Below are 27,940 nucleotides of genomic sequence, written 5' to 3' on the forward strand. Positions count from 1 at the left end.
AGGCCTCACCTGTCTGGGGTCCTCCTCTTGCCGTTCTCGTTGACGTCCAGCAGCAGGTCGGAGGAGTCGATGGGTGAGGTGGTGCTGGTGTCCAGGAGCAGCTGCTCGTGCTGAGCGAGGTACTGGGCCGGGTTCTGCTTGGCCAGCCGCGCACAGTGCAAGAGCTCGCGCTGGAGCAGTGGCAGGTTAGCCTGGCGAGGGGGAGAGAGGGGGGGAGAGGAGGAAGCGGTCAGGCTCGCCCCCTCCAAAACACCCGCCTTTTACAGAACACGGGGGAAGGCCCTCCTGCTCTCGGCCCGATTCCGACTCTTCTGTTTTTCCTTCTTGTGTTTTCCTGCACATATTCGAGATATCTGGGGTCTTATTTTTTATGATCCTTAGGCTTTCTTTTATTATTCAAAATCAGGTATAAATATAGAAGCCAATTGAAAAGAAAAACAGTTTTACTTAAATGGTTCATTTCACTAAATGCTTTAAATGAGCTGAACACTGACAAGTTGAAAAGGAATTCAACATAGCATCTTTACTGTGTGTAAAAATATGATTTTGTTTTGCTTTAAGTAGTTCAGACAGTTATTACAATCAATTTAACCTGATGCTTGGTGATGGGGATGTTGAAACGATTGCATTCCCATAGCAGTAGACCGTACAGCAGTTTTAGAAAAGGTCCTTATAGACAACATCTTGGAAATTAAAAATGGGGCTGATCTATGTTAAGAGATTACTATAATTAAAGAACTTGGATTTTCCTTAATTACAGACATGCTGTAGGCATCTGTGATGCACTTCTTGGCTAATTATGATGTGTGTGAGGCTCTAACATTTCTTTCGGAGTTAAAAATGTCCTTCTAGTTTAAACAGTAAAAAAAAAAAAAAAAAAATAGAATGAAAACAGTTAGTGAAAAATACTCATTCACCAATAGTTCTGATGTGTCACTAATAGTTAATGATGATCAGTACAGCAAACCTTAGTGTCTCATTTACCACAGGACCTTTAATTGGAAGCCCTAAAAAAACATGTTTGGTCTATGATCAATTGTGCAAAACTGGAATAAAAAACCCAACTACCCTGTGTAAAGGTTAATCTTAAAAACAAAAAGTTAAAGATTTACCCCTCTGCCCAAATTTCGAAAGTACATTTGCCAATCATTTTAAATTTCATTCATAATCTATTCAAAAATAGATTGTATTGCATGTAAATTGTCGGAAACAGATTCCACACAGCCACCCCAGAGCAAAGCATTCCTGAAGTGATAATTAGTGGGACGTCACCAGGCGGTATGCATCTTGTGGGCAGATGTTTTTGGCACAGCTCAACATGATCACATCCAGTCTCGTTAGACTTCACTTTTGTTACTCAATTCACGGTTGAGTCAAACTATTTAAAAAAAAATACTCCTTGCAACGAGAAACTGGGCTTTACTAGTTGATGTGCAGAATGTTCTTCCGTGATAAAAAAAAAAACATCACCTTCAGCATTTTGTGTAGCTGATTTTTCTTTCTGCAGTTTGAAAAGATGCTGGAGTTTAAAAATGTCAAACTGCAGCTGGAGATAACATTCAGCCATTACTGATATTCTAATCTGGCTTCCAAGCAGTCCAAGACGAAAGGAAAAAAAAAAAACACCATGACAGTGCTCACAAAAGCAAAACAATACAAACAAGATAATTTTTTTGTCACAAATCTGTAGTTCTCTTCTTAAGTGTGTGCCTTTTCCTAGAGGATGTCTTGCAGCCAGACTTTCATGTATTAACAATACAAAATGAGAAGCTTTCAGTAAAATCTGTTTAATTGACTCTACAAACAGACTTTTCAAATTCAAAAAATATGGCAATACAAAGCAATTTTGTTTACTCTAATTTTGGTGCCAGATTAGGTAATTAGAATGGTGTCTAATATCCTTCCAGTAAATGTTTCTCCATAAACGCAAAATAGAAGAGTGGGTCTGTGGGTTACATTAGCCTAATGAAAACAAGACTTTAATGCATATTGTTACAGCTGCGTTTGAATGCACTTATTAAGGCCCATGTTCCCACAACCATATGGTATTTGTCATTAAAGGCTCCTTTGAGGAAAAGCACTAAAATTAGAAAAAAAGTTACATCTTTGATTCCAACTATCCCAACTAAATGATATGGTAACCATATGGCATTCAGCAGTGAGAGAAGGATCTCCAAGTGTCCTTGTCTGATTCTTCACCTCTGTGAGCTGAAAACTTGACCCTAATGGGAACAATTTTCGCAACAGTGAAAGACCCGGGAGTTAGAAAACTAATTTGATGATGAAATCTTTTAAAACTTCCCTCTGTGAGTGATAACGTGCCAGCAATGCCAGCAAAAAGCTTTGAGGACATACAGAATGTATCTGTTTGCAAATGACTTGTATGTTAAGCAAACAACCTTCCTTAAAACTTCTGGAACGGTTACCAAATATTTTAAAATCAAAATGAGCACTATTGAAGTTTTTGTCCTGTGGTAAAATGTCGTCATGTACAAAATGGAATGCAATTCTTACAGTTTCAAATATGAAAATTTACTGCTCATCTTATATCTTATGTTGTGAAACAGGTACAAAAATGCATTTACCACACAACTCCAAACAACAATTTTCTTTTTTTTCCATGGTAAATAGGATTTTGGATGACACTATTGCTTTTCAAAACTCTATAAGTGAACAACATACTTTAAATAAAAAGTATGAATGTTTTGGTACTAAAACTATAACTATAATAATATACACATATATAGAGTCGTACATAGTGTATACTTGGTAAAAGGAATTTAACCCATAGCTAAATTTATAGGTAACAAGCCTTTGCTTGCCTTTAAGGTTATGGAGATTCAAAATATAGCTCAGGGAAGAAAATCTGCCTGCAAAACAAAATCCTAGAGGACAAGAAACTCAATGCCTCTTGGCCCACTGGAATCCCTGTATCCATTTAAGAGCTAAGAGGGAAGACGCTACAGTTCAGCTTTCTTTCTTTCTTCTAAACACTCTTAAAAAAAATCAAAAGAAATATGCACATCTGTGACTTATCTACAGCAGTGTTTAAATAGTTTCCAGACCACTGAGTTGTGCAATACCTTCAGAAATGGGATGACAAAAGGTCGCAGTGGGAAATTCGTAGCTTCTTGCAGTTTGGAGTGAAATTCTTCAATGGTTAAGGTAGAGTTCTATAGGAAAAAAAAATACACATATAAATACATATGAAAAACATTATGCGGTGATATTACTGATTGGAAGCAAAATCATATCCTGTAGAAGATTGAATGATTGAGGATGTAGAACCTTAATAGGGAACACATGGTAAACAACAGAACAGCTCATTGGTAGCTCATTTCTCTTGGTTCTGAACTTGTTTAAATTCATTCAGAAAGGCCACCAAGTGAATGAAGTGAATTTGAATCATATCATTTTATATGATTAAAATATTTCAGTGAAGTAATGTGTATATACTGTATATATTGTTTAAAAATGATCTTTTCCAAATGCACAAGCTGTCACAGATGGAAAATTCGCAGAGGGAAATGTGAAGAAATGTTTTCTGTAATGCTTCTTGAGTATACAGCGTGTCATTTTGTTAGTATATTTATCCCAACTGGTATGTCATTGAGCGGCCTTTTCCCTTCACTCTATTTAATCTTTAAAACACCATTTTCCATCTGCACCATGACTGTGTATCTGTTTAAACATACAGATAGTATTGTAAGTCTATTTGAAAATAATTATAAAAAACATAGCATACTCCTTTTTTCCCAGGTCTAAATTTTGTTACATTACACTTACATCTGTTTGCACAGATTGCAGAAGCTTATTTTGACAGCCAGAAATTCTCCTGAGCTTTTACTTAGCATTCCAAGCGCTAATTAAGTGTGTCATGCTTTTCAATAAAGGAAGGGAAAGTGAGAACTCAGGAGAGTGGAGGAAACTAGACAGACAACAGAGGAAATCAGGAGGACAAACTAAAGCCACACTTGGAGGTACTCAGAGAAAAACAAACACAAGAAACAGCCAATATATCTAAACTATTTAGTCAGATTATTTGTCATCATGCATGTGGGTTTCACCGCTAAACTGCTAAACTGATGATATCCGTTTTCCATCTGTGTAACACTTCTCGGTTAAGACCCTTGCTCCATTTGCTGCTTAAATATGATTTTATTTGATAAACATGATTGTATTTAATCCAGATTTGACACATTAACACCTGTCTTAACACCTGGTATCCCCTAAGGTACTAAATAAGCTACAGTATGTCCAGAATGGACATACTGCATCATGTATGATCACTAAAGCTACTCTGCATCAGCTTATAACTCCCAACCTACTGTATGTAAATCACATTAATACAGCTCTTAAGGATCATTTTATGGCAGAGGTGTCCAGTATTGTTCTTGGACAGCAAGTGTCTAAGCACGTTTTAATTCAAACTCAGATCTTAATGAGCTAAACCAGCTCACTTTTGTCTCAGATGGACCAATTTAACAGCTCCTCAATTATTCGGGTTCAGAGGCTTTAGAAAACCCACACAACCTGCAGACACAATAGCTCTCCAGGAACTATTTCTGAACTATTTTGCATTAGTACAGCCCAGCCATAATCTGACATTTGATTATTAAAGACTGGGCACATGCTTACCAGGTACCATATCTGCGGCTCAGACTTACCACAAGCCCTAGCACGAGCGTCCGCACCCGCTCGCCGATCTCCGGTGAGATGTCGTTGCCAAACTGCTGCAGGGTGGTGAGGAAACGCTTCAGCTTGCTGAGCTGCCGGGCTCCGCAGGCGGGTGGCAACTGCTGATTGGCTAGCGAAGAGGAGGAGGATGAGGAAGGTCCGTTACTAAAGCCGTTAGGCGGAGAGGGGGCTCCATTTAATGCTGTGGGAGAATGGCTGGTGCCATTTGTTACTGCATAAAAAAGAACAAAAAAGTAACTTATCACAACAGAAACAAGGAAAACTCTTTACCTGGTGAACTCCACCTTACGTACAACTGGTTGTGTAAGCACTAAGAGGTTTATTGTTTCACCTTTTAGTTCCGTTAAGTAAATACCACTCCAGGAAAGTGGAAGGTGTTTGTATATCCAATTTGGCATCATCATCATTGGGTTAAGTGGGACAGAATGTTGAATAATCACTAAAACATTCCCGTATTGAAGATTGTGCTTTTTTTTAAAAAAGGAATTTTACCCCAATGTGGAAAGACTTTTTCTTCGCAAACCGCAAACCGAAACATCGCCATTAACGAGGAGCTGCATGCCTATATTTTAACCAATGACGGATTTCTCTACACAAAACTCAAGACAAGGATGCTGATGAGCTCTTGAAACGAAGCGTTCAAACGTCTAAGGCAAGCAGCACAAAATCTGAATTGTTAATGAGAACATGCTGCATATTTTGCTCCTGCTGAACACTGAACACTTTCACAACACTGCAGCAAAAAAAATTCTCAGCCCCCATCTGTTAACAATTAAATAGAGGAAAATCAAAGTAGTTGCTTTGTAAAGCAGTCAGAGTCTATAATTGGTGGTTGATCCCTAACCTGTTGCCTATCCTATCACACCACAAATACCGTAGAGGAAGGAAGCTTACTACAGTGAAACAATGTTAAAATTATCTATCGTTTTAAGAGGAAGATTTTCAACACCTGTGAACTGAAAATTGAAACTGAAAACTGTACCTATGTTCTCATCCAACACAGCTATTTTTGTGCCATTTCTTTTCTGTTTAAAGTTCACACTCTCCTATATTAGCATGCTTCCTACAGCACACTGGCTCAGTGCTGAGAGTGAAAAGAAACAAAACAAATAAAGCCGACTGGTTTATTAAAAAACAGACACGGTATATTCATATTAGGAAAATAAGGTGCATTACAATCACAAGGTATAAAGGGCACAAAAAACATATGCGTTGATAAGCAACTAGATGAGCTTGCACACAAGGATGTGCAGGTTCCTTTTTCACTGCGGATAATCGATGAGGTGGAGGGAACTCATGTGAAAACAGCAAAAAAAAAAACACTGAGGAGAAAAGAATAGAAGAGCGGCGATTGACATTTACATGTGGTCGGGGTGAAGGAGCTGGTCCTTGGGACTCCTTGCGTGGTGGGAGGAGGTGGCATCGTTGGTGGTGTCAACCTGGACTGCGCCTTCACATCAGCAGGTGAGTCTGGCATTGTGGAGTGCTTCTCAGTGCGATCTGGAGCGAGGGAGACAAGCCGCGGCGGTGAGCGCCCTGTGCAGAGCAGACCATCCCCTTCGCAGAACAAAATACATCGCCAGGCTCCAAAACAAAACACTTGAGGCAGAAACATAACAAGTGTCCTGAGCTGCATTACATCTCCGAATTTCACCCCCCCCACAATCAAAGCGCTGCTGAAAGGTGAGCCTCAGATGTTACTGCCTCATTAGTCGAGCTCAAAGATGATCACCACGTTTCTGCTGCGTGGCAAGCAGATGCTTCCCTTTGGTAATGACAGCCCCACCCCCACTTCCCCAAATCACAGTGGCACGTTTAAATGCCTCGATATTTCAGCAGAACAATAATAACTAAAATGTGAGAGAGGCTGCAGTAAATCCCCGGGTGACTGCAAACCTGATGCTCTGTTGTGCAAGTGAGATCCAGGGCCCGTGTTATGTTAGCTGACAACGACTGGTATCATCTTTGATACACAACGACACCTGCGGCTAACTGAGTCTTTTGTTTAAGCTGTGGTGTTTCATGAATTGCACTTTGTATATAAACAACACATTTATTCTTTGGGGAGCTTATTTTTCAGCTGGAGATATTTTTTTTATTAAAAACGAGTGGTTCCATCAGATTTTAGATGAGACCCATCACGTTGTACATGCAGAGTATGCTCTGTAAATTTAGCATGGTCACAGAATAAACCAGTGGAATATTTTCCTGAAAAGTAACCGCTGCTTTCAGAATTCTTCATTTTGCTTTTATGCAATGTATTGTTGCTGAATGGAAGTGTGGGCCTTCACCACACACAGACTCTTTTTTTGACCTGGAACACAAATTGACTGTAATCAAGCCAAGGGCCATAAATGTTCCAGACAGACGTATCCAGTCTGATAAACAGTTCTCTGAGTCTCTCTCTGGAAGATCTCTGCCACACCTCCAATGGTGTAAAGAAGGACTTATGAAAGAACAGCTGTCCAGTGCTGGTTTTCAATGAACAATGGAAATTGTAAGCTTCATGATGGTTAACATAAATATTTAAGCACAGCGGAAATTGATAACTTAAGCTCCTTAAATAAGTAGATGCTTTTAAAATGTGCTAAACAAGTATGCTGTGACAATGATTTTATTTACAGCACCGTCTAAGTGAGTGGGCAGACATTATTCAGCTATGAGCCAGTGGCTGCCTCGCATTTCCATTGTCGTAATGCATTTCATTGTCCTAGTATTAAGCTTATTTACTCACACATTTAATTAAGGGGGAAAAAAATGATTCCTGATTTAATGTGGCAATCCACTCCGCACTAAATAAAATCCTACGACTTTGCTCTCTTATGACTACCCAGCAAAAGTGGCGACTTTAAAGATTCCTGGATACAGTTCAAGCAATTATTATTATGCTGACACAGGAGCAAAGTGGGGATGAAAGTGTAGGCAGTAATGCTGAAGGGGGATTCTACAGCGAGGGTCTGAGAAAAGGTTACATTTACATGAAAGGAGCTGCACTTTTTAGCACAACCCAGGACCTGACCGAGTGACATACAAACGTACCCACCAGTGAGGATGGTAATTAGCCCTGGGTGGTGAGTTTGTTTTGTAGCTCTGCCCTCTCAATCTGATGTGCATGAAATGTAAACAGCTTACCGCATGCTGTAATAGCATTAATTCCTTGCCATTAATCTAAGATTGGATACACACAGATGCATATTCCGTTCAGCTAAGAGGAGATATGCAGCAGACTGGGGCTGAAATTAATTTATCTGTCTCAAACCCCAGCACTCGCCCTGTACGATTACTACACGTGACGACTTCTTAATTAGGTTACACCTTGAAGCCGGAGAGCTCTTCTATTATCAAGACATCAACCCACGCCGATATAAAAGAATTTTCGAACACAAATGAGTCAATTTACACGAAGCCACAACTTCTTTCTACTCTAGGATTTTCATGCTTTGTTTGGCTACTGTAATTGTAACAAAACCAGAGACCACAAATTTTTAAGGTCAGTGGATCGAAAGTCGAGACAAAAACTTTTCTCTCCATCGCTCTTCAGTCACTTCAGCCATATTGGAGCCCTGGCACACAAACTGCCAATGGTAACGCATTCACATGCTAAATGGGGTAATTGAGCAATAGATACACATGCAAAAAAGGAATGAATGCACAATAAATCATTTAACAAGCATAAATACAACACTCATTCCATGCCTAACTACTGTATGCTATTTGTCCTCACCTATAAGTTTGCTTTTATATTCAAAAATATACTACTACTCTGGAATCCCATGAAAACGGGAAAGACTTCCGATCAGTAACCAGTTATGGTAAACTGAACACTAACTGGAGAACTAGAGTACTGACCAGACATTGACGTCACAGAGAATCAGAATCTCTCCACTTGACAGCTGTGTTTAGAAAGACAAGAACTCAAGTCTCCTGGTATTGTTGTGCAAGAAAAAACCCTTGAGTATGCAGTATGCTTTTTGAGCACTTGAAAAACAAGCCAGATGCATTTTGTTTTCTCCAGCTTCCGTTTAATGCTGCATTTCTTGGTACTATCTTTTTAATTCCTACACATGAAAGGAAATCGAAACCCTCTCTCTGAATCGCATCCCTATATGCGTTTCCCCCACTTATAATATGCGGCCAAACTTCGCTTCACCGGTCTGTTAGATGTGCCACACAGCTAGCACAACACCCTTCCCAAATAAAGGAAAGCCTCTCCGAGGCGGTATGGCAGGAAAGAGGCCTGCCAGTGCTAGCTGCGAGATAACGACTGGGAATTTCTCATCCATCTGGTTCCCATTCCCCCAACACTTGTGCTGAACTGTTACAGAAGGACGGCAACGCACCAGATCCAAAACACATGGGAGAGGGCTGACAGATACTGCAGTCATAATCTGCTGTGCGCACATCAAGCCACTTCCCTTGCCCTAGTTCTGCTTCCACAGATACCTATGCTTTCAAGGAAAAGATAGGCGGCGCCAGGACGGCAAAGCAAAACAATCCCTACCACTCACCCACACCACAGGATTTCAGTACGGGCTACAGTGGCAGAGGAGAAACTTAATTTCCCGGGGCCAGATCCAGCACTCAAAATCCTCCTTATACTGTACAATAGGACTCCCTGGTTTTCAAAGCGCTGAGTAGTCTCAGAGCAAATATGTTTCTTCAGCTGGGCATGTCAGGAGTTTGGTTCACGTGTCTGAAGTCAGACCAGGACAAGGAACCTAAGCGCAGAAACCTTTGAAAATGACAACAAACTAGACCATCTGTAACTCATTGAGTGCCTCTTTCTACAACCGCTTCATGATGGAGATGGATGATGAAACAATGACTTAGTCTTAATTCACGCACATACTGAAAAAATCTCTCTCACAGGAAATGGGATTTGAGCTAAATTCAGAAAATGTGGCTTAGATATACAGTTGTCACTTCCATGTTTTGTGCTTTGTAAAACCCATTCAAACATGGATATTAAACTTATTCGTCCCCATTTACCTGAGACACAGTCATTTACATTTCCAACAGCTCTCAATCCTAACATGGATATTCAAGTACCACGTAACAGATTTACTTCAGTACACTTGTCTATTTTTATTCTCAAACCTGCTTTCTAAATTTTATGCAATCACTTCTGTAAAGAAGGTATGCTGAGTTTTGGTAGTTTAATTTTGTATTTGCGTAATGCAATAAAGCTTTCAACCAGCAAACGCCTCCAAAATTCTTTTGTTTACTTCATCTTCATCAAAGCCACCATCAGAAAAAAATAAAACTATACAATTTGGGCCTCTATTCTGCTACCTGAAGATTCTGCGTAATCAACATAAATGACAAAGAACAATCTCAAATCAGTGTGGAAGCCTGATTTTTCTAAATTAAGCAGCAAGATATAAACTGCTAGCAATATGATGCCTGAAACACTAACAGTAAGTTTCTTTGAGATGACATTTAACTATCTTACAAACCATGTATTTAATAGCACTTTGATTTAGTACATTAAATTATATTTTTAAAGTGCCTAAAATAAGAAAATACAGGTATATATATATACACATTACAAGTGGTTTCAGACACTAGGTTAATTTCTTTGCCTTTTTTCAAGCTACAGTACATGTACTTCACCTTTGGGAAAGGACACTGTCTGAAGAAAGCATACTGGATTTAAATGCAGTCTAGAACCAAATGTAGAATAAATAAATATTTAATTGGCAACATTAAGACAGATATTGAAATAGTAAGTGATTTAGTGTAGAATTGCAAAGTGCTTTCAATTACGCATGCAGAGAATTTTTTAAATACATTTAGAACCACTGCATAGGCAATTTAGACAGCCATTAACAGAGGCCATTCAGTGCACTAAAGACTTTAACTTCACATGCTGCTAATGTTTTTCATTACTTAAGAGCAACATTACAGATCAGCTTGTTATAGGATTAAAGTAAGTTTTATGTATTGATCTCGTAGTCCCAGTTCTTGTAATGCCCGTCTTGAGGTAACTATTAACATTTATTTTCAGATTACTTTTATGGGTTTGCTACCTTTCCATGGTGATATTCTTGGACGACACACTGATAGATTAAATAATTTTAACAGGAGGAAAGACTGTAACTACCACAAGGCTATACCAACCTAATGTCTGGGATGCTCCATTGGATGGTACAATCTAAAAAAATAAGCACAAGGTAATGAAACGGCTCACGACTCATTGTGCACATAAGGCTTTGGATTTGCCTACACAACCTCCAACACATTCCTGTGCAGTAACATCACACTAGTTAATTTAAGTTACCTAAGCATGGGCTGTGCAGTTGCGAATGAATAAACATCAGAACTTTAATGCTGAGAGATCGAGACGTGTTTTTTCCCCCGAATTAAACAAAGAACTGCGGCCATGAACGCCTTCCTTGTGATCGATGTAACTCTGAACTGCCTGTGTATATATTCTTCTCATACCAATTTAACCTTATTTACACTAAAATCTTGGCTCTTGCACTGCCTGTTAGAGTGAGGAGAGGAATCTTTCTTGAGCTTTTCGAAGCAGTTGAGCAAATGTCTGCACTTCAGCTCCAGTCCCTCGACTCCTGCTGTTTTATAGTAATTAGCTTTGTAATTAGTTGGGAGATTTGAGATTCCATGATTCAAAACTATGCACTGGAAAGTCTAGATGTCATTTAACTTTAGCACTGGATTGAAGGAATAAGTAAGTAAATTAAATTAAATTCAGCAAGATCTCAGCCAAATTTGTATAGTGTCAGAGCGTTTGGTATAAAGCCAACACTTCACACTAATGTGTGTATTCTTTCATTAGGAGGTTTCTGGAAAACATAAATATCACTATAATGGGCAACATGCCTTCTCAAAGAGGATAGAATAATTTATTTATACAGTAGATACACATGAAAAACCAAAATTATGTAAGGGTAGATTGCCTTTTATTTTTTTATTCTCTCATTAATTCTTCCTTCTATGAATGTGACTCTTAGAAAATCATATTGATTGCTTTTGTGAATGTGAATGAAATGAACTAAAAATTGTTTTTTGTTTTTGCATGAACATGTCTACACAACCACAATGAAAAGCAAAAACTGGAAAAGCCTTTTGTTATGGTCTACAACTCACAGTTTACAATTTTACATTTTAATTGTGTAGAATGGGATCCACATCTATTGCACATTGCAATTATTTAAAATAGCCATAAACAACATATGTACAGACACAAACATGTACTGTACATAACCAATTCCAAAAATAGCTTGGAACTCTCAGCAGTACACAGATATGCTCAGTATTAGGTTCACACTGTGTGGAGCAATGGTCAGATCTGAATACCAGAGTGGGCTTGAAAACGTGAAAACTGATTGTCTGATTGAAAACTTAATCTAGTTAACATTCACACAACAATTGCAGAAAGCGTGAGATTTTATTCATATTTTATACCTGCATTATCTAATTATATCAGCCAAGCTCTTTTTCTATGAAAGTTTTTTTTTTTACAGAAGTGGAAACTCCAAAAACAAATCTCTGGTGGACTGGTGACCCACCCAGTAGCACTCTTTCCCTGCACTTCTTGCTTCTGGGACCGGCTGTAGGTCACTGCAATCCTTACTAGCAATAAATGCCTTTCAGATAAAGCATGAGTAGATTGAGACAACCATAACAGAACAAAAAAGAATACTGCATCCTGGCTCTGTATAGATACAAAGACCTCCAAAAGTATTGAGACAGCAAAGTAAAGACTTCTCTTTGCTTTATAGTCAGGCAATTAGCCTTTGTTCTCATATGTATGAATCTTAAGTAGAATACAATACACATTTTATTTTTTAGTAAATTGCAAAACCATTTGATAATCTTGAACAAATTCATACTTTGTTGTCAACTTAGTAATGTCAAGTATCCATAACTACTGGAGTAATGCTGTAACAGTCACCATTTCCATATCTCAGTTATCTCATCTCTTTGAGGTAAAAACTCCATGAATCTGTCAGCCACTGAGGTCACCACAAACTGTGTAATTATTCTAGATGCTTTGCTGCAGCTACTTTGAGTTCTTGTCCATCTTGTTTTAAGAATAATAATTGCTTACACTTACTGTATATAGTGCTTTTAAGACACTCCACTCAAAGCACTTTACAGGTAATGGGGATCCCCTCCACCATCACCAATGTGCAGCCCCACCTGGATGATGTGACAGCAGCCATGGTGCGCCAGAATACTCACCACACATCAGCTATCAGTGGGGAGGAGAGCAGAGTGATGAAGCCAGTTCATAGATGGGGATTATTAGGAGGCCATGATTGGGAAGGGCCAATTGGAAATTTGGCCAGGACGCCAGGGTTACACCCCTACTCTTTGAGAAATGTCCTGGGATTTTTAATGACCACAGAGAGTCAGGACCTCAGTTTTACATCACTATACTGGGGCATTAGGACCAACATAGACAACAGGGTGAGCACTCCCCGCAGGCCCCACTAACACCTCTTCCAGCAGCAACCTTAATTTTTCCCAGGAGGTCTCCATCCAGGTACTGGCCAGGCTCACACGTGCTTAGCTTCAGAGGACTGCCAGTTGTGACTTGCAGGGTGATATGGCTGCTGGCTGTTTGGACTCTAGTTTTTCTTTTAGCATGTAAACTCCATGGTCATTTTAATTTAAATCCGGAGAACTATTTGGGCACCACTGCCTTCAATGTATTTTAGAACTTGCTCAGAAGTAAAAAATATGAACCAGGAAGAGCTTTGGAACCATATTTTTATGGACAAATGAGACCAAGATGAACCTTCATCGTAGTGATAGAAATGTTACACTGTGGGAAAAAAAGAGTCACTGCAGATGTCCCAGAGAATACTACCTCATCTGTAAATCCTGGTGAAGGTAATGTCATGGCCACCCTCTGGAACTGATCCTTCTTTACTAAGAATGTAACCAATGATAGCAGCAGGGGAATGGATTCTGAAGTTTACAGAAACATTCTGTCTGCTTCCATATTCTTTCATATTTATTGGGCAGTGCTTTACCATGGAGCATTACAATGACACTAAACATCCAGCTAATTCCACCAAGGAGTTCACAGGGGGAAAAAAAGTGGAAAATCTTAGAGGCCAAGTCAAGGCCTAGATGTCAGTCCAAATGAGCATGCATTCACATGGCAAAGAAGAAACTGAGGCTAGAGCACACAAAGAATAGGCAAGAATTCAAAGTTTTAGCAAAACATCTCAAATAATTATAAGGGTTTGGCAAGTCCAATGGATTTACCTCAGTGGGTCAGCAGCTGAGTTCATGCAGTTATTGCCTCAAAGGAAAATGCAACCAAACACAGACTTTTACACTCAATTTTACAATTTACTTAATTTCAATACAATCCAATGAAGTCTTGGTTTAACACACAAAGTATGTTTTTGTTTTGTGATCAGGTGTAGGCAAGGAATTACCAAAAAATAAAACCTTATATTGCACTTAGCATTCATATGAATAATTACAAATACAAATTGCTTAACTATGAAGCAAGATTAATAGATTTGTCTTTGTTGCCTCAATACTTTTGCGGTTACTGAATGCAACGCATCCAAGAAGAAGAGGAACCAAGACCAAAGTGTCAAAAGTTTTTAAACTTACTCTTCACGTTTTAAAACAGTTAGTGGTAATTGTAAAACCAAGAACTTTCATTATTATACACAGTATTTAAAACACAAAGTTCTGAATTGAGCCAAATGTGTTCCTCAATATCCTTCAAGATCACCGTATTACCAAAAATTTAGGACAGGCAAAACAAACTTAACACTGTAACTCTACTTCTTACAATACAGCTTAATTCCTTAAGCTTATAACAGACTAAAGTATTTGTGATACAATACCAGGAGGCCTTTAATACAAAAAACCCCAAAAATAATATTTCTTCTTAGATGGACAAGGTTGTGTTCTTCACAAAAAATCAATTTAAGCAAAATGCTTCCTTAACATTACCATAGACTTCAAAATGTGTTCAAGCCTGTTAAGACCCAAAACTATTTTTGAATGCAATTCTAAATCAACACAACAAACACAATATGCAGACAAAGCCATGTACAGGACATAAACATTTGTGTCCAAGTCAGTATTTGCATCGACGGGATCCAATTCAGACGTGTTTCAATCAATCAATAAAGCAGGAGAGAAGAGAGGAGTCATTTATTTTGACAGTAGTTCTGCTCTTCAGAACTACTGTAATCAATACGAAACAAAAGCCTGGCAAAACCGGACCAAGAAATCCGTTGACCTCCAAGTCATATTCCTGACCAGAAAGTCTTCTTTATCGCGAGAAAAAAAAAAGAACCAAAATATCAAATCATGACAGATTAAAAATAGTCAAGACAGGCAAGTATGAGCACAACAAAGGGGAGGAGACTGGGAGGGAGGGAGAGAGAGAGCGAGCCGGAGAGCAGATGATTAAAATTCTGAAGCAGTTCAGAGAGATGGGGCGGCTCAATTGGTATGCAAGTGACGTTTCTCACCCTGAATGCGTTATGAACTTGCGGCACTCTAATACGCCATGCAATCATAAGCACCAGATGGAACAGTAGGCCGTACATGTCCCATCAAACCCCAGCTTGTCAGGAAGATGTATTAATGTACCCTCTACGTTTTTTTTTTTCCACACAATCCTCACTGCCGTCCCTTCGGACTTCCACATTTCTGAGCAGTCGGTTCCCTCCCTGCTCCCCGAGCACAGCTCCTCCAGGGCTGCCTCATATGCGCCAGGTGGTGCAAAGAGTCATTTCATTCCATCCTATCAAATAAGGTGAGGGCAGTGGGACTGCGGCAGACTGTGCTCACTCAAGGGTTACCAGATGCAGCAGCTAACAACCTGTGCAGCTTAATATTTAAAGAGACCGTGCTCTTTTCTCCTGTATATATATTTTTTTTTCTTCAGAAGTTTGAATTCTAGAAAAGCAGAAATCTAATGAGTTGCCAGCCACTTACGCAACACACACAAAAAAATCAGTACAGCCTGCATTTAAGAATGTTCTTCCACAGTCAAGTTCAAAATGCATAGACTTTTAAACAAAACTGAAAGCTAAATATAATTACCATATGAGGTTTTTTTTTCCCAGACCCCCTCATCTCACTTTCTCTTTCGGCCGAGAGAGAGATTTATTGCAGAATCAGTCAGAACCGGCTGTTGAAATAACCCCCCACTGACATTGAGAGCACAGAAAGGCCAGAAAAGACCGTCCCGCAGAAACTCTGCACAGCTCTAGAACAATAAGAGTTACCACTACCACTATTATTATAGGCTATAAAAATAGTGAAAAGTTTTAGATTTTAGGTTAAATCGGCAGCCGAAAACCTAAAAAGAACCCCTGTTCTTCTGCTTGATATGCAATCAAGGGGAAAAAAGAGCCACCATTGAAATGAATTGATCTTAAATTAAAGAGATCCAGAAACTAAGTCAATATATCTCTTAAAATTACAAACATACCGCTGGTAGCGACAAAGAGAAGCGGCCAGCATCACATTAAAGACATGAACACCTCAACTTTCTTAGCATTGGACTCTTATCTAAACCAACAAATCTTTTTTATAATAATGGTACTTTCAGTGCCTCCCCCTTCAAAGCTCCCCAGCAGTACCATGTGTGTCTCGGTGTAATAAGCAGCACTTTAGCGATGGCGTACTACAGCAGGAAAGGCTCTTGTACAACAGATGATGGGCCTGGACACACAGCTTGACATCAATAGGCCTCCCAGTTTGTGTGGAGATATGGTCACATTCTAGCCAAGAAGGCTGGGAAACTGTCCAGTGAAAACACTTCAATTAAATCAGCATGTTCTTTGTAATTTAATTCACGTTTGAGGCACCCCCAACCCCCAACACCTCTTATACCCATGGTGCTTACCATATCTGCGATTACAGACGTCCTTTCCTCAGCTTTGACACAAGCATTAAAACTGCAAATTGCAGTCTGCTATCTAAAACATTAACTGCTATATGTCACTGGTAATTTTGTTACTCTCTCCTGCAACAATCACGCACATACTGTATGAGCTCCAATGTTAAAAGGAGTCAAGTACACCACAGCTATAAATGCCAAATCAATTTTCAACAGATAATAAAGAGGTTCATGTTTTACATCAGTGAAATGCTATTTTACTACACCAAAATGTGAGCTAATAATATATTACCCTGCTAAATGGAAACACAGATATGCTGTTAAAGTGTGGGGGGGGGGACAATCTGGCGGCAGAATGACGGTTTATTTCTGCTGGGACCCCGTCTGCAAGTGTTTTGAAAATATCACATGACAGGGGCCATGTGTTAAAAATTATAGCCAGTTAAGTTCTCTGCTAAGAAAAATATGTAGACAATTTATGAAATGCACTCCAGGATGGAGATGTACTAAGTAGAACCAGATTTGGAAAACAACCTCTTTTTTTATTTTCTTCTTTCCCTAAAACCTTTTAAAAAAGCATTTGCAGTCACATCTGGCAAGCAGGAGCTCTTGGAAAGGGTGGTCTGATCTAATGCAAGGGCATTTCAAATAAGAACAATATCATTGGTGTGCGGCAGTGGCCACAGTCACTAATGGCTCTTTCAATGGAATAGACTAGGGCACTGCTCAAGGCAACAATAAGACATTTACTAGCTGACATTGGGAGCCATGCACATTAATTACAACATGTGCTTTGTTGTAGCACCTTTAATGATCGAACTAAAAAACAAAGCAAATGTTACTTTATAAGAATGTACTGTATAACAAATTATAAGCATACACCTATTTGCCCTTTTTTTGGTATGCACCCATTTCACTCCTGCCAAGAATTTACTCAACACCTGTCTCTCCTGAATTCAGGGAATAAAACGCTCATCTACTGTTGTTTTGGTGGCACAATAATTTGGAATTTGGGGTATGCAAGCATGTCTATGAAATGAAGTCTGTATAAAGTTGAAGCAGAAATGTAGTGGCTTGAATTATCAAAGGCAAACACATGACAGTCTAGCTATATACTCCAGAAGAAATAATGTGTCTGTAGATAATCATTTGATAATTTCCTAGTGCCATTTTATTTTAAATTTAACCGCAAACACCACATTATTCATCCCTGTGCTTTCCACTCTGAGCAACAATGTCTGAAAACTAGCAACAACAAGCATAAAAATAAGGAAAATATCATACATTTAACATACCACATCTAAATCTAACCACAGATGGACAACAGTTTCTTTATAACAATTACAAGAACTGAACAGATTGTCAGGCAGTTCATTCTAAATAAGAGTAAAAAAGTGCAGATGGGTGTCAGAAATAGCCAAGTGTCAGTTCTGCTCAAGTATCCCCAAGCTAACACATGCTCATGGTCACAGCTGTTAGGTGCATTCACAGTATTACAGTACAATGGTTTCTTAGCACCAAAGACTGACCACACATACACAACTCCATACTTCTTAAAACCCTGCACAATTGAAAAATCACAACCAACACAGAGTTCTGCAATGTTGTTTAAAATTGTTCTTACCTATAGAGCTGGGCCTTAATACTTCTATATTATGATACTTAATAATAATAATAATAATAATAATAATAATAATAATAATAATAATAATAATAATAATACTTTAGAATACTTAATACATTAAAAATAACTCACAGACAGGAATTCCAAATGACATTGAAATAAAAAGAAAATGTTGATGAACCCTTTTTCCCGTCACTGTTATAACACCCAAGCAACACCACACAAGTCCAAGAGCAAACCGTCACCAGCTCAAATTCATTTTTGCTTTTCGCGTTACAAATAAACCAATTTATCCAAATGATAAGTAACACAAAAAAAACAAAGAAACCCCATGGGAAAACAACTGAAAAATACACAGTGATCCAAATACAATGCCTTGTTTCTATTTTCTAAGAGAGTGAACTAAGCAAAAATACCTTCACTATTCCACCTTTTATTTTACCTTCTAAATATCCAGCTCATAGACACTCAGCAAGTATAAAAAAAAAAAACTGCACCCAAGAAGAGTTACTTTCAACCCCTGCAGTACCTCCATGGATATTTCATACGATTTTCATTTGATCATCTTTCAGCTTTGTCATTAATCCTCTTAGCATCCTAGTCTGTCAAGCCCCAGCTCTCGCCACGCCGCTGTCCACAGGAACAACAAACCTGCTATTTGCAGAGTACAGATCGCACATTACTCACGACAGCCCCTCGGACTCCGAAAGCAAAGAAAAAAAAAACGGTCGCCACAACGACGAGCAGCAGGACTACGTACTTGCAAGCAGAGCAGCAAGTTAAGCCAAAACACCATCTGCAAGGTGAACGGGCTGTGCAGTCTCTTCAGCTTGTCCTCCTCCAGTAATCCCCATTAGCAGCCAGCTGCAAGCTTTCTTCCTGCCTGTGTTATCTAGAGACTGGGTGTTTTTATCAGCCACATGACCACGTCCAATCCTCACAGAAACTGCCAACACAATCCAGCAGCCAGAGCAGTCTGCTAACGAAACACAGCAGCACATCGCTATCTTGCTTGCATTGCCCCCTCAATCTGGAAGAATTTAGTCCATTTTCAATTTGACGCCTGCTTAAGAACGTGCCTGTGTTTCTCTGCTTGCAAAGGGTCAGATGTGGAATTATGCAGGCACGGCCAACGGGCCACTACTGTTTTCATTCATAATTTTTAAAGGGCAAAAGAGATAATAGGGCACTACTTAATACCTACCCTGTACAACATCCCCCTTCTTTTTTATGAAGTTCCATCCAAATAACCAAATTGCTGATAAATGAGTTATAAGTGCAGTCTGCCAATTTAATTATACAACGGAATTGCAGACCACAAAGTAAGAATCAGCACCAGCTGGTTTTTGAAAAAAGAAAATATACCAAGAGGCACAACAAATGAGTATTGAAACCAAAAGCATGCTACGTTTTTAATACTTCTCAGTATACTTACAACCCCAAAGAAAGCATCCACCAAGTGCCAACAACATTGAAGTAACATTGTTCTGCAACTGAATGGTAACTTCATCAAAATTAAAACTCCCACCTCCCCTCTGAAAAAAAAAAATACTAACGAGCTTCTTTCACAAAAACTGCGAGAATGTAAAACGGAGGAAAAGCACTGTCCAATTTAACCTCACCACAGCACTAAAATCTGGGCTCACCTGGCATCCCGTAGCGAGACCCGAAGCTCACGACAAGACTCCCCTCCCACACACACACACAGACTTTTGTCGGCGTGTATCTCAAGGCAAGTGGACTCCGAGCTCTCTGCCCCCTGCTACGGAATTATCACAGAAGAAGGCACGAGGGGCCATCGGGGCTGGCGGCAGCAGCCTAGCTGGAGGGAAGAGACCAGCGCGTGCGTTTTTGCCAGGCAAAGACAGATGGAGAGCTGACACTCCGTATCGCACTTGGAGCAGAAATGTGAATGATGACAGGAGCACATGTGGCCTTGAACTGAGCCCAGTCTCTTCAGGCAGAACAATGACAGGGATGCATGCGCAAATTATCTCAGCCCGAGCCCCCATCTCAGCTGACTTGCCGGAACCATACATTTCATGGCAAAGCGTGAGAGGGGGGTGTGAGAGAGAGAGAGAGAAGAAAGCAAGAAGTGGAGGGAGAGTGAGAGAGAGAGAAGCAGAAAGGAATGTGGAATGCAGATCAAAGAACAATTTCCTGAAACACGCCACCTTTGTATACATTTTCGGTGCTCCATAATGTTTCTTTCTCATCTGTTTACCATTTAAGGTTTTGCTACAAAACATATTCTAGGAAGTATCAGTTTCAGTATTGATTGCACACGCTTGGCTAAAACATCTACTGCTATAACATTCCAAAATTAATTTCTTTAGAAGGTGTGCCTGTAATTTAATATGCCTAAGTGTATTGTAATTAAATACAGCAGCAAAACATTTACTGTGTAAAACCCATGTATTACTAAGCACCTTACTGAAAGACAGCCCTTAGTACAATTCTTTTATTTTCTCACTTTAAAAATGGTGAACAAGGTTTTTTAACAAGCCAAAGCTTCTTATGTTAATATTTCTTTTTTTTAAATTGTATTACTGCTTCTGAGTTCAAAACACTTTAATCGGAAACAGCTGGGAATTTCCAAGACAGACGACTGCAAGTTATTCAAGCTACAAACACTAATTTTCACATTGCAATACCATCTAATATTACTTTAAATACTATTACAAAATTACACAACCATGTTTAAACAACGTTTAAATGAAAGAATCTAGTGGGGACACCACAGTTATTTTAATGACAACATTATGAATTTCATTTTGCTTTCACCTTGGGAACACATACTGTCTCGCAAAAGCCTTGTTTTAAAAAAAATCAATTTTGTGCCTCATAACAAAGGATTAATATCTCCTTCTGCTCTTCTGTTTTAACTCTCTGGAGTGGGGCAGCCCCTCCTCTCCTTACTCCCAACCCTGGTTTCTTTTCGTCTTGAGCTGCCTTCACTGCATCTGATTAACATATGTCTGGGTTCTCATTCCCTGTCAGCTTGAATGCATTTCTTCGTGTAGCCACCTTAAACTGCTGATGAATTCCATGTGGGAAAACGGGGGGGAAAAAAAAACTGACCATTTTTTTTCCCTTTAATAATATGCCCTCTCCTTGCTGATGGAACAGCCTGTGGCTTCTTGACAAATGGTGTCAGTTAGTAAACATTTCAACAGTGATGTAGCCTGCAAGCCTCACCTAATGCAACAGAGCTCTTAAAATTCCCCTATTGTCAGAAGAGCTGAGAGCTCAAGAATAGCAATGATTGTGACAGTCTTCTGACAAACGGCAGCAATCATTCTTCCTAGGAGGATTCATCCTTAACAGCCCAGACATCCTGCGAGAGTACCCTGCGATTTTATTTCCTTTTGTCTCTTACAACATTAGACATTTATCCAACCAAAAGCTACAACTGAGTATGATTTAAATTTTACATAAAACCAATACATAATTATGTAAATAGTTCAGAAAAAACACACTAAGAATCACAGTCACAATTTCAATGCACCATTTTTTACTGACATTATGAAAAGTCACCGAAATTAAAGCTTTAATAGAATTTTATTTAAAAGTTTCTATTCCTGTGTGAAAAGCAACAGGATGCAGATATTTCAGTTGTTTCATACATGTATTGCATTCAAGCAGAAACACAATACTTTATTGTAACTATTTTTTAAACAAAAATTGTTTGTAAAAGGGTAAAAAATAAGACAAGGGAAATTAAGTTTCCTTTGCTTATGGACTCATCAACCCTACTCCAAAGTTACAGTATCTACTCACATCTGATATTATAAACTGTAGATATTTCAAATGTTTGCTCCTAAAACAGGTAGGTTTAATAAGAAGCTAACTGCAATTAAATAAAGAAAATGTATAGAAACACAGACAATAAAACAGCAACACAGAACCTAATGTACTGTATTAAACATGTTTCTAAAACGTTTGTACTTAAATTTAATTTTTAATTTTAGTACTTAAAGCATTTATCTTCTTGAATACTATTAAGTGACAAGAACATCATAACCTTTTGGAAAGAATTATTCTAAAACCCAAGCTCGAAAGCGTGCTAAATCAGACGATTTTTCAGCTCTCCTCTGGCTGTAGCAATCTTTGCATTAAACTGCTGCATGTCAGCATGGCCTCTGGAGATTCTCACCTACAAGTCTGTCGGAGGAAGGAGCTGACAGAAATGTCCTATATCCCACACTACACCATTTCAACACTTCCACACTTCACACAATGTCCTACACCTGCACCAGAACGTCCTCTCATTAGATTGAAAAATTCACAAGTCTCACAGCTGTCCATCATTATTCTCTGCCTAAAGACCCTTCCATTCATGGTTCTTATCTGTACTGCATAAAAAGGTTGTAACATCTCTCCCTACATTGAACTGCCTCTACTGCAAAAAAAAAAAAAGAAATCAAACAATTCACTTGCGGCAGCAATTTAAATCTCATCTGATTATTTAGCCTCTGCTGTTCTGCGCAGATGATGCAATCCTATTATACACAGGAATGGCAAAAAAAAAAGAGTGCCCGTTTGAAAATATTTTTAGAGTCCAGACAGACGAGTACATAACATATTTATAAGTAACAGCCGCACACACTTAAACTATCAAATCATCACTTACCATTAGACAACTGAAAGTAGGAGAAATGCATTTGCTTCAGTTAAGCATCTGCAAAATAGAGAAGTTGCAGTGTCTGAATTAAGCCTTTTCTCTGGGTCTCTCCAGTTTTCTCCTCTACTTATAGCCCCTCTTAGGTTGATACAATGTGAATTCATGACTCTGCTCCTTGGGTATTAAGTGAGTTAATTTAAAAGAGCTGCGACCTCATTGATTCCATTTGAATGCAATGCACCAAACCAAATAGTCTTCTCCTGCCCCCATCTGCCTGCCACCCTCTTTTGAATGCACTGGGAATTAATAGTAAGATATATTCAAACCAGCCAAATAAAAGCCACTCATTTAAGCCCGGGCTGCATTAACAGAGTGAAAGAGTAATAAAAAGACAAAAAGACAAAAAACAAAAACGTGGGCAAAGGAGATTCGAATAGAGCATTTTACTCCAAGAGCTAGCTTTAACAAAGCTGAATGGAGCTCATTCTGACTTTTTTTTGTGCAAGACTTGATAAACTGAATGCCGTAGCACTCCATGATGAGCCAATGAGTTATTGATGAATGGTCACCACAGCCTCCCCCTCTCATGGTGGGTCTCTTGGCTGGGGTGGCGCACCAGCTTGGAGGGGCGGATTCACTAATGTCCGAATTTCCACACTTGCTTGTTCCTCTTTTTTCTCTCGGACCACTGGCCTCCAATCAAGGCCTACGGGGGAAAGCAAGCCTTTGTGGTCCAGTGGTAGGGAACAAAATGGACGAATTAGCTGTGCTTTCATTCGCCCCTCTTTTTTTTTGCTAGACCCCAAAGGGCCTGATTTTCCACACAGCTGGAAGCTGTTAGTGTTTTCTCAAAGAATCCCACTGGCAAGAAAGACCCACCGAAAGTGAGCTCTGTCAGGGAGAGAATGGCTCATGTGTTACTGTATCTAGAACTAACCAAGGGAGCCTAACTATATTTTTTTAACAAACAGAGTCTAACTGCCAATTAAGTCAGTACAAGAGTGTGATAAATGTATAGAGGCAACAGAGACAATGGATCATTGCTGATGTCTTGAAATACAAAGAACTACAAAGCACAAAAACAGTGATGAAGAAATAATGACAAAGACACCTCTCTCTCTTTAAGCAAAACATTTTTTCCTCAGGCAATACCAATACTGAAAAATATCAGTCATAATGACTCCAAAGAACATTACAGTTTTAAATCTATTTAGGAAAATCATTGTGCAATGTGCATGGAATCAACTTGTATAAACATTTATCATATTTGTTTTAAATGTAGTCATGCAGTCTCTTAATTTGTGATTTTCCATCCACACAGGGCCAGTTTAATAAACACTGGACCTATATAAGTTTTTATACACCGATTAATCATTCTTTTCAAAGCCACTATTAATTACCTGTAAAAACCTTTTTTTTTCTGGCATGTGTAGAGGTAACATCCTCACTTCATTCTGCACACAGTTAACACAGAATTTAAAATTAGCCTGTTCCATTGATGTCTGCAAAAAGCTCAATTTCTTACTTTCTTACCTGCGCTATTAAATCTTATGGTCAAAACTGACAGCACAGATACTTGAAATTTCATTTTTGTCAGCAGGATTGTGGACCATGTCTGACACTTTAACTATAAGCTACTGCAGTATTATTATTATTCCAAGATCATTTGCAAGATTTCATATCCTTATAAAAGGGTATAAACATATCATGCAATCAACTGCAGCAACTGACCAAACTGTTGGGGGGCTATTTACACTCTCTGAAGTTGTGAAAATAAGATGCAACCCGAGCACAATTCTCTAGCCTGAACTGGAGCATGTCTCCGATACTGTAAAGAGCTTTCATAGATTTAACAGGTATTGTGTTGGAGATAAAATGCTTTGTCACACTCACATCTCCCCTCGCTGACTGATGAAGAGTTGGTTCTGTTGAAATGCAAGGGCCATAGTGTATGCTCCAGTGAACTTTCCCACCTCCCAGCAGCAGAGACAAAAACCCGTAGCTCTGCTTCTGTGCAGGCTGCCATCTGGACAGCTTTCTCTTAATGCTTGCCCTGCACCACACTGCAGGCAAAATTTCAAGGCTCTATAGTTCTGTGGAGCTATTCATGACATACCAATTTCACATTTTCTGCTTGTACGCTCACAACAATAAATGCTAATGAGGTCAACAAACGACTTTCTGTTAAGAATTACCCTCTACACACACACACACAAGCATATAAACAAACACATGCAGACACACTGCTTATGTCACTCATGTTAAATAAAAAATGTCACTTGAATTTTTTTTTACCGCTAGAAAGTATAATTTAAAAATGCACCATGCAGTTATTGTTTTTGCATTCGTATTGCATGTTCGGCAATGGAATTATTTACATTAAACAATCTCAAAGACTGCTTAGCATTTTGTGTATCTAATACCGTAATTCTGCTGGTGTGTTTAATAGGATTTTTGGCTCAGACAGTTCCCTGACCACTCACCGACATTTGAACAGAGGCCAAACACTCATGATAACATACTATAAACAGTCACTTTCCAGAAAATTCTGATGAAATACTATAGTCCTGTGGTATTAAGGGCAGGAAACAATTTCATTTATTTTAAAGAACTTTGATTTTTCATATTAAAACCAAGCAGCAACCATCACTATTTTACTTCCAAGCACTGGTAAACAGCTCTGCCATACTGCACACAACCTGCGCCTTACTGACAATGGGATTCTGTCATTCACTAGGTGGAGCTAGAAGTACACAGCACTGTGACATCCTCAGTTCATCATTATTTACTCTATCAAGCAGCGGAAAGCAAGGAATAATCATAATTAGCAGCTAGTCCTCCCTGCATGCATAAACTGTCTACATTTTCTAGTCAAACTAACAAAACACGAACTACTTTCAAATGTCTCACTGCTGCAGTATCAGCCAGTGCCTGGCTGCTTTTAACCCTTCTTTGTGTAAAGTACTGCTTATCGCAGATAGACGCCACATGCAAGTGTCCAACATTCCTTTGATTTTAATACACTTGATCATTGATTATCTGGCACCCTAGGGCAGTAAGGGATTGCTATATGTTCTGGAATTTACTACAGCCTTTAAGAACAGATTATTTTTGCACATTTTATAACAGTGCTTTTTTGCGTTTTGTATGTGTTTTTTAGTGTTTTGAATCGTTCTAAATAAAGGATGAAGTGCTTTAAAACACAAAGCATATAGTGTTGTAGAAACAATTCTACTTAGTATATAACCATTACTTCAGCTTATTTAGAGCCAAGTACAAAGCATTAAATGTAGCATAATATTTAATATAATGTAATATTTAAGGAGAAATACAATAGTCTGTAAACACTTCTGTCAGATAAACATTTGTGAGAACAGTCTGTAACTGCCAGAAAATGTTGGAAACCAGACTACTGATGATTTACTTTACTTATCAAATAAATTTTGCAAAGAAAATCCTCAGTGGTAGCTAACCTCTCCTTAGTGTTTACTCAGTGTACAGTATGTCAAAACATAATAATGTAGACAAATAAGATCTTTAAATTGGTAGGACTTAGAAATAATTCATTTTCTAATTAAGTCCCATTTTCTTCACTTTGCTGCGAACTAGAGTAGTCCAGACCATTTGAAAGGTTAAATTAAAATCAGGAAGCCTATTCCATTTAGTGATACAAATACCAGGGCCTGTATCCCATCAGTTTTCCATTTGTCCCTTCGTTAATTATTTTGTTTTAGATGGTATAAAGTAAAACCAAAATAAAAAGGAAAATAACTTCAGAACAAAGCAATACATATTTAAATCATGTCTTCCCTTCATGATGAAAATTCCCCACCTCACTGCAGAGAAATCCTTCCATGTTGCCAGACTGCCTTTCTCTCCAGGTCTCGATGTGCCAGCCTCTGGTTCTTAGCAATACCGAGGCAGTCACATGCTCCACTATTCCCATACTATTTTTGACAGAAACAAACAAGCACATCTGTCAATTAAACTGAAGATTGGACAGCAAGAAATTCAGCGCTGGCAGGAACTGCTGGCCACTGTATTGCCGATAAAATTGAAGGATTTCCACTAAGATTTCTTTTTTGTTCTAGGTTCTTAAAAAAGAAAACAACAACAACAAAAAGAAGAAAAAAAAACAGACAAATCTGTCAGTGTAGCTGGGGTTAGTGCTCAAGAGTGCAAAACTGACAGGAACCTCAAATTCCTGACCCAGCCCTCTTCCACACAATGGCTCCTGAATGGAAGGAACCTGACCCAGGCAGAGATAGCCCGCTGTCAGGAACAGGCCCTGACGCTGCTGGGCCGACAGGGCCTGCCTTGCAGGATGTCAGAGCAACAGACTGGTGCCCCGAGATATTAGATTTTCACACACTCAGTGCCTGGATGTTTTGCTCTTCAGGTAATTAAACACGGAAGCCAGGCTGGTGTGTACGAGCCTGACCCTGTTTCTGCGGCTCCACGGCTCAGCATATCTGCTTCCGCAAGAGCTGCCTGGAGCATCAACAATTCTTCGGATTTCACACACTCCCACTGCCCAGAAACACCCCCCACCCCACAAAAAGATGCTGTCTAAAGGTTTAAAAGTTTTTTTCAATTAAAACATTTAAAGTCAGCAACCTCTCTCAATTCTATGCGAGTTTTCAAACCAATTTTTAAAAGTTTGCTGCCATGATATTCTGAGCAGTGTTTCCTCCTTTTTCCCCCAAGCCTAGCAACACATAAAGGACCACGACTAGTGTTTAACCTGATACACCTTAAACAAATACTCCATCCATCCATTTTCTCACCGCTTTGTCCAATAAAGTCGAGGGGGAGCTGGAGCATATCCTGGTAAGCAGCGGGCGCAAGGCAGGATACACCCTGCACACACACAGACGCAAACACACTCACACCAGGGTGAGTTTTCCCACAGTTTTCCAATTAGTCTTTGTCTTTGTCTTTGGACTGTCGAAGGACACCACAGCTCCTGGAGGAAATCCCACGCAAACACTGGGAGAACATGCAAACTCCACACAGACAGTATCCCCAGGAACTGAACCCAGGGCCCCGGAACTGTGAGGCTGCAATGCTCACTTCTACAGATATGGTTTTACTGAATTATTGAAAGACAATGAAAGTGCACTAAAATTGGATTACA

At 39.1% G+C, this 27,940-nt stretch overlaps 1 protein-coding gene across 9 annotated transcripts in view; it reads right to left on the bottom strand.

Moving 5' to 3' along the window:
- The window catches only part of runx1t1 (RUNX1 partner transcriptional co-repressor 1), a 67,946-nt gene that overhangs the window by 22,036 nt on the left and 17,970 nt on the right, over positions 1-27,940 (bottom strand). For 2 of the 9 annotated variants that reach the window (XM_006635996.3, XM_015358145.2), the window contains exons 1-5: positions 19,615-19,666; positions 6,061-6,198; positions 4,668-4,909; positions 3,084-3,173; positions 10-191 (exon numbers count right to left, since the gene is read on the bottom strand). In XM_006635996.3, coding sequence (XP_006636059.2) covers positions 10-191; positions 3,084-3,173; positions 4,668-4,909; positions 6,061-6,198; positions 19,615-19,651 — 689 coding nt within the window. In that variant the 5' untranslated portion in view covers positions 19,652-19,666. Of the gene's footprint in view, positions 1-9; positions 192-3,083; positions 3,174-4,667; positions 4,910-6,060; positions 6,199-18,708; positions 18,797-18,830; positions 18,915-18,939; positions 19,134-19,614; positions 19,667-19,825; positions 20,142-26,635; positions 26,659-27,940 lie in introns of those variants that run through there. The other 7 variants (XM_069194802.1, XM_015358147.2, XM_015358152.2 and 4 more) reach the window with 7 other exon arrangements.

This window comes from Lepisosteus oculatus, chromosome 10, assembly GCF_040954835.1.
Source record: "Lepisosteus oculatus isolate fLepOcu1 chromosome 10, fLepOcu1.hap2, whole genome shotgun sequence".
Lineage (NCBI taxonomy): Eukaryota > Metazoa > Chordata > Actinopteri > Semionotiformes > Lepisosteidae > Lepisosteus > Lepisosteus oculatus.